This window comes from Pararge aegeria, chromosome 10 (genome assembly GCF_905163445.1).
Source record: "Pararge aegeria chromosome 10, ilParAegt1.1, whole genome shotgun sequence".
NCBI classification, from domain to species: domain Eukaryota; kingdom Metazoa; phylum Arthropoda; class Insecta; order Lepidoptera; family Nymphalidae; genus Pararge; species Pararge aegeria.
Genome location: NC_053189.1, coordinates 3,328,684 through 3,336,891, shown reverse-complemented (window position 1 = coordinate 3,336,891; position 8,208 = coordinate 3,328,684). Strand labels below are relative to the sequence as shown.

The 8,208-nt window shown below is 37.1% G+C and overlaps 1 protein-coding gene across 1 annotated transcript; it reads right to left on the bottom strand.

Annotated features, from left to right (window-relative positions):
- Positions 1 to 3,225: 3,225 nt before the first annotated feature.
- Positions 3,226 to 6,407, bottom strand: LOC120626948 (catalase-like). The gene is made up of 2 exons (XM_039894762.1): positions 6,203 to 6,407; positions 3,226 to 4,794 (listed from the first exon to the last, which is right to left on the bottom strand). The coding sequence occupies exons 1-2, from the start codon at positions 6,314 to 6,316 to the stop codon at positions 3,445 to 3,447; spliced, it is 1,464 nt and encodes a 487-aa protein (XP_039750696.1). The 5' UTR covers positions 6,317 to 6,407; the 3' UTR covers positions 3,226 to 3,444.
- Between the last annotated feature and the right edge of the window lie 1,801 nt (positions 6,408 to 8,208).

The following is an 8,208-nucleotide window of genomic DNA, read 5'->3' as shown; positions in this document are numbered from 1 at the left end:
ATGTTAGGTGATGGTGATAACTACATTCGTGAACTTGAAACTAAAGCTAGAAGGGTTCTAAAAATGCCCTGGTCCCAGAAGAGCCCACAATAAACTTAGCGGGCGTTTTTTTGTTATCACCATCTCACAGTCAAATTAATATTTGGCTATGAAGTTGAACAATTCATACCCAAGCTTTTTTATCATTGATGTATAGGTATTTCCCATAAGCTTACGTTTTATAAAAACTTTGATCTTATGTGGAAATAATGTTCAATAATATACGTGTATTAATAAACGGGGATAGACTATATGACTAGTAGTTATTTCCAAAAGACAGACAAACAGACATTATTTCTATACACGGTGATTTTTTTTGTCGATGTACAACAATTACACTGTTATTCTGTATGTTAACGTTTTTCATTGGTTTAAAATAAATAATTAATATTAAGAATATTAACTTGACAGTTTAGTGCATAAGAAGCATCCTATATGTGTGTGAGTGAGTGTCAGCGACGCGGTACGGCTACGGTTCCGCCAATCAATTTAATGAATTGATGCAGAAAAAAATATATCGGTTTGGTACTTAATTTCATCATCTCCTTCCAAATTTCTAAATGCAGACTTCAATATAATGTTTTGTGACCGTTGTAGTAATTCAATTATTTAGAATATCGCAGTTATTGTAGATATGTAGTTCGGATAGATTAAGTTGCGCACGGATTGATTGAAATTCTCGACGGTATAAAATCACGATTTTTATTAAGATACTTTTCCGTCCATATAACATGGCTTAAAGTGGTTTTATTGAAGTTCTACTTCTTTTGGCGCGTTAGGGAAAAGTGATGTGTAAATTTTAACGATGCGCGCGCACACCGTCACGTAAAACCGACACCCTGAAGTTAGCTATGTTTGACAGTGTAGACTTTCTATTGTCAAAGTCTGCGCGCTCATTCCGGTGATTTCATTGATTCAATTGTACAAAACTCTCAAATTTCAATGTTGAGTGATACTTGGTTGTCCTATAATGAGTCTATTAGTATTTCAAATTTAATTATGTTTATTATGTCCATTTGTTTAATTATGTAGAAATATTTTTTGTTATATTTAAATAAACTTTATTTGTGAAGGGCTAACATTATCTGTCCTAGTCCGTTATTAAAAGTTTTATTATAACGCATTGTCTAGCGTTATAATAAAACTTTTAATGTTCCTTCTTTCTATTGTTACTGTTTTTTTTTCTACAAACGTAGAATAAGGCGGTAGATAATGTTAGCCCTTCACAAATAAGAAAGATGAAAATAAACGTAGAATTCAGAGTAAAGTAATAAATTTTTTGTAAAGATTTTTATCTTGTTACGCCAAAGAAGAATAACTTCTAGCGCCTGTACATAAGTACACACAGGTTTTATTTTTCAATGGAGTCTAGTTTTAGATCATAAACTTTGTCCTGATGAACTATACTGTATCAATTATCTGTCTGTATACATTATCTGTGTCAACAGTTGCGTCGCGAACTGTCTTATCAAATGCGACCAAAGATGGTAAATCAATAAACTTGTGGTAGCTAATTGTGTATTTTTATTTTATTTAAACAACTGTACCCGTTGCAAACATATCTAAAGAATAACGCTACAATTATTTTACAAAAGATGGCCTCGCTTCAAGAGTATTTTTCTTTAGTTTGTTTTATGTTATTGACTTCCTGATCGCTTGTTAAATAAGTTTTTGTTCATAAATAATAAATTCAAATTCTTTTTTTTTATTTCTTTTTTCTACTACAAGTTAGTCCTTGATTGCAATTTCACCTGGTGGTAAGTGATGATTCAGTCTAAGATAGTAGCGGGCAAATCTGTTAGGGACTATGATAGTGATAATCGGTTTCCACGCGACATCGCACCGGAACACTAAATCGCTTAGCGGCACTAACTAGCCACGGCCAAAGCCTCCCACCAGGCCAGACCAGAGAAAATTCAGATATTATAAATTCCCAAAATTCCCCTGCCGGGAATCGAACCCGAGATATCCTACTTAAATTCACAGCGCTCACCGTTGCGCCAGGTAGGTCATCAAAATTCAAAATTCAAGGTTTTATTCATGTAGACCTATCACATGCACTTATGAAGCTTTAAAACATATTTTATTACCATTATTAGAAAGTGACGGTGATAACTATATTCGTTAACTTAAAACTAAAGGAGGGTTCCAAAAGCGCCCTCGTCTAAGAAGAGCCCACAACAAACTTAGCCGGGGAAAATAATTATAGGTCTAATCATTATTTACCCAGCCCACTACAGAACACTGGTCTCATTTCAAAATGAGAAGTGTTTAGGCCGTTGGCCATGCTGGCCAAGTGCGGATTGCATGAGTACACGCCTTTGAGAACGCTATGGAAAACTCTCAGGCATGCAGATCTTCTCAAAATGTTTTCTTTCACCGTTAAAGCATATTTAATTGCTTGAATTAAAAACGCACAGGGCAATGGCGGTCACACCCCCTTTAGAGGGGGGACTCCCAAGTAACCTCCGTCCTGGTCGGAGGTAGCAATAAAGCTTTTCCACCATGCCAAAATGTCAATAGGAAAATGGCGGCATTTTACTTTTAAATACTTTTAGTTTAGATTAGTTTTGAGTAGTGGTAAAGCTTTTTGCGATGCATACGGGGAAGTACTATCGCCATGTTTATTTCTGCCGCTAATGCATTGTTGCAATGCTGGGTTCCGGTATGAAGGGCGTGGTTGCCGGTGCGATTACAGGCTCATGAGGCTTAACACCTACGCCTCAAACTGAAGGACGGGCGGGTGAAGTATTGCTCTGTGTTAAGGCGATGGTTGTCCACATAAAATCAGGTGGGCCAACTTAAAAAAAAAAAAACTACGTATTTTCTTATCACAACAAAATAAAAGCCAAGTACTTTTTGTACTGATTTAAAGTTATTTGCTTCTCTAGTATCTCTAAGTGAACTCCTATGGTTATTTTTTTTCGTTCGGTTAGCTAACAACTCCGTGCGACTGAAATATCCATAGGTTTCAGGACACAAACAACATTCTTGACGTTTCAAAAGTCCTTATAAAGTAGACATAAATGAATTTTGATATTTTTTTTTATTTAATCAATTTTGGAATGGACCATAGACTCAAGTGAAAAGGTACCTATTTCAAGATGGCGGATATTTTTTGATATTAAAAAGAAATCAAAATTGAATAGCTCTTTATTAATTTAAAATTTTGCAATAATCGTTTTTATGGATGATGAGATAAAACGAACAAGTTTTTCAGTAAGTTGTATACGTTTAACAAAAAAAAGTAGGTACAACTTTTGATAGATTTAAACCAACGATCTATTAGTTAAGCCAAATGTTCTAAATCCTTCTCTCCATATAAGATATAATGTACCGAGCGAAGCGTGGTCATGGAGTTTAGTTGGTACCTTGGAGTTAAAGAGCTCTTATCATCTTCATCATTTATCGAGCATTTAACCCTTGTGCAATAGTGTTACCCAAGTCGGGATGGACACTTGTAAAGAGCTCTATTACTTTTTGTTGAACCGAGGAACTAGCGGGTGTCAGCATTGCAATAACAGTTTTATGTAAACGCGCCCGTTCATCCGCAGTCATTTCGTTCTCGTACAATTCTGCAGCCTGATCTAAATTGTATGGCTCCTCTTCCTTAATTTTAAGTAAACCCGCATTTTGTGTCGCTTGACTGCCAACCGGTTCATCATACGAATCCGAATATTCGGTAACATGGAGTGGACAATTGACAGGAATCTTCTCGAAATTCGGCCCCAAGCGATACAGTTGAGCATCTGCGTATGCAAATCTGCGCGCTTCGTACACCTTATCTGGCGCGCCGAGTATACCGTTCACCAAATTCGCTGGACAAAAAGCCAACTGTTCTATTTCTGCGAAGTAATTTTTTGGGTTTCTATTCAAGACTATTTTGGCAAATGGGTATTTGGGAAACTCATTTATGGGAAGCACCCGGGTTATATCGAATAGACACCATCCATGACTCTGCACGTCCGCTTCGCTCGCGATCTGTATACTAACTGTCCAACTCGGATAATCGCCTTTTTCGATAGCATCGTATAAGTCCCTCGTGTAAAAATCGGGGTCAGTAGCGGCGACTTTCTGAGCTTCAGCTGACGTGAGGTGTTTGATGCCCGCGTCTGGTGTGAAATGCAATCTGACGAAATGGTTCTCTCCTTTTTCGTTCACAACCTGCAATGTGTGAATGTTGTAGCCGGGCATATGCCGGTAAGTTTTAGGAATACCTCGGTCGCCGAAGACTAATAAAAACATGTTCAGCGCCTCGGGGTTAGAGATAATTATGTCCCATAACCCCATCGGATTGTAGAAATACACCGCGGGATCTTTTCTCAGTGCGTACACGAATTCGCGGAACTTGAGTGGATTTTTACTAAAAAACATAGGCATGTTGAGGCCTGGCAAATCTAAGTTGCCTTCTTCTGTGTAAAACTTAACCGAGAAACCTCTTGCTCCTCTATTTAATTCAGGCGCGCCCTTTTCATTGGCTGCTGGTGAAAATCTTATTGCAACTGGTGTCTTTTTGCCTATTTCATCAAACAGTTTGGCTTTACAAATATGGGATATGTCGTGTGTCACTTCGAAATAGCCAAACGCTCCAGATCCCTGGTTATGAAGTGTGCGGCCGCTGGTCCTCTCTCGATCCATACTGGTCACGTGGTCCATGAGGAATGCGTTGCGGATCAGCGGCTTGTTCAGTGTGCTGTTCACTTCGCAGTAGGTGACGGGCGCGCCGTTGCTGACACTCATCAGATCTGCGGGACTCTGGAACAAACATTGGAAAAGTTTAATATAGCTTAGGCACAAGATTGGCTCGCTCGCAATCGAGGAGACGTTTTCGAGTATCCAAATCTGTACCGTTAAAGTAAAATGGACCTAATATCCCTCGCTTTAAAGTCGCAAATCCTGTAGGTCTGATTTTTGCTTTACAAACCTTCTGTCAAAATCCCGTTCTAAAGAATTGAAGGCAGATTTGTTATTTAAAACCCATTACGCCATCCGTTAATCCGTTCGGATGGTTCGGGAAACACAATGCCACAGACATACACAAACACGCGCGCACGTAAGCACGCACACACGCACGCATACACGTGAAACTAATAATACCAAAACCAACTTCAGTTTCGAATTTTTCGCATTAACTTTTTTTCAACACAAAACATTCTTAACAACATAAAAAACTATTAAAATTTATAAAATACGAAAAATCTACACCTCTGCTTGCGGGGCTTTTGTGTACTTACTCAAGGAACTGAAAATCAGGGCATTACAATAGTGTCGAATACTGTCGATAGTGATTCTACGATCTGCTATACCTAATCTAAATAGGATTTGGCGTTATAGCATGAAAAAGGTAGACACTTCATGCTAAAACTTTCATTCAGAATTCTCTGGGTTAAAAAGAAGCATAACACATGGCACACCCCCTAGGTTAAACTTGTTATCTAACATTAAAGAACAACATTCACAAATAATTGTTAAGAAAAAAGCCAAATAACCAAACTAAAAAGTTGAAAATTCGTGTGATGTAAATTAAACCAAATATTCAAATGCATTGTTATGCATCAACCTTCATAACTAATGCATGCATCGGACTTGATAACTAATGTGCAAAGTTTCAAATATATATTATTATATAGGAGTTTTGAAGGGGGTGACACACACGTCGAAAGATTCCGTTTCTTACATAAGTACTCGTAGGTACAGATCAAGGCAATATAATTTTTAACAGAAGAAAAACGACTTAAACCAGTATCTGCTGCAGAGCTTCATTATAAACCATATGGGTGCAAAGTTCTCATTACAATAAAATGCTTATTGATAAACTTACAACCGCAGTGATAAACTTACAAGTCGCCCCTACGATTTTCGGAAGGTCCCATCGATTTCTCTTCAAACGTCATCATTAAATCCTGATTTCTTTATCATGGGACCACCATGGTAATATCTTCTTTCCAACAAAAAAAAATTCATAAACGACTAAGTTGTCCGCGAACGAACATATTTACGGTCGACTTGAGAAACCTTTTTGAAGTCTGTTCAAAAGCGTGTTAATCACATCAAATTCTTCTTTTGCTGCGTGAAAAACGGATAAACAATAAAAAAACACTTTCGCATTTATTGAGTAGGGATCTTAGAGATGGAAACTGGAAGTATAGGTAACAAAACTTACGTTCTCCCTGATTTGGCTTAACAGAACAGAGTCCACGGCTGGGTGCCAGTCTTGATTGGTCGCCGCCGCAGACGCTGCCAGCATTACCAAAAACGCTAACATCTTCAATATCATCTTGACACTTGCTTGGTATAAACTAGATGCTGTAGTCGGTACCGACCCACTTGAGTCAACAGTCAGAAATGAAGTTAGCTGTACCGTCTTATATAGACTGTAATGTTATTTGCTTGCATATTTTTAAAATTATGCAGTAGGTAACTATAGTAAAAGAAAAAGTATTTATGAGGTGTCCACATACATAGTACCTAAAAAAAAAACATCTGTTGGTACCTAATACCTGTAACATGTAAGTACGCCTTCTTGTAGATATAAAAGTCTTGTCTTCTTGTTTTCTGTAAAACTACTTGGAATGTATTTCTGTTATTAGAAAAGCAGATCCCATCAAATTAGTTTCCAATAAACCCTGACTTTTCGATTACTCGTTTGCTCGGTTCTTAGGGCCGCCGCTCACTGTGTCTTTTTTATGTGGACTGCTATGAAGATATATGGAACGTTCACTGTAGATACGTGACACTACGGCGAAAAGTGTTCCAGCGCCACAAATCGCGGCTTCTGAAGTGCTTTGAAATCCATCAAAGGAAGCGCGCGTTCTGTCGCCCAGTGACATTTAGCAGTGGGCGCATCGTAGGCGACAGAAGCCGACAGCGATAAATAGTCACGATGAGCGGCTGCCCTTAAAGGTTGTTATAAACTTCCTCAAGATGTGGGTTATTAAATACAAATTTAAAAATCTGTCTTTCTTCAGGAGATTCACGCGTTAAATAAATCAATTCATCATCTTAATTATAAGTATAAATGACAGGCGCATCTCGATTTTGATCTAAAAACCATACTTATATTCTCTTTGTTTATCACCTATTTAATGTAGGTACAGCTCAAGCATTGAAATGGATTTAAAATTTGTACATGGATTGCATCGGGAATAGCAAGGAACACGTTCGTGTGTATGTGTGTGCGTGTAGATTGTTTTTATAACTGTCGACCTTAATATTTTCTCTGTTATGTTATAAATCCGTAGATTACTAGACTGACAAATTTTTATGAGGATAATTGCGGCAACACGCCGATGACCCACCTGATAGCAAGTGGACACCAATGCTTTGACGCGTTTGTTAAAAAGGGGCGTAGTGTTGAAATATGTTCGAAATTCTATCTGGAAGATGATTGGCTAACCAATAGGTAAACATTGGGTAGCGGTGGCTATATGGCTCCATAGGCAGAATAATTGAAGTCGTAGCATTCTATTTAAAGGATTGCAATTTTAGTTTTTTAGACACAAACCTAAAATAGATAAGTAAAGATAAAATTGTTACTAACACGTAGTAGCAAAGAAACACTTGTATATGGACACCTGTCTAAATTTATAAATTTAGACAGTTTTAATAATTTTTTTTTTTTACATAAATTTAATTAATTTATGTAAAAAAAAATTCTTTATTTAATATCAATTGTTTTTATGAAACATGAGATTGTACCGATAAGCATTTGTGGCAACGTTTGAAACAAATCCTGGCTAAACGCATTTGGTACTACCTTAATCTAGAATCTACTGCGTCATATAACTATTTAAGTTAATAGCCAGCCAAACGTTGCGACGGTTACCTCGTACAGTCAGATTCAAACCTTATATCGTCTCTCTGATTGGCTGATACCGAACATTGAATTCTTAGTACCGAAACGCAGGAAATTCGAGTGTATTAAATAAATTGATATAAAGACAAAACCAAGAGATATTTGGTTTTATTTAACACAGAAATTAACATAAGGAAACGTACCAATCTCCTGACACTGACATGACAATAACTCTGAAATTCTTTATTTGAATTCTATGACAATCTCCCCTTCTTTAAAATCAGTGGCGTAGTCAGAAGAACAGTAAAACTTTAATAGTCCAGTTGAAGTTTTAACTACCTAATGATTAAGTATCTTGATAAAAATTTGCATGA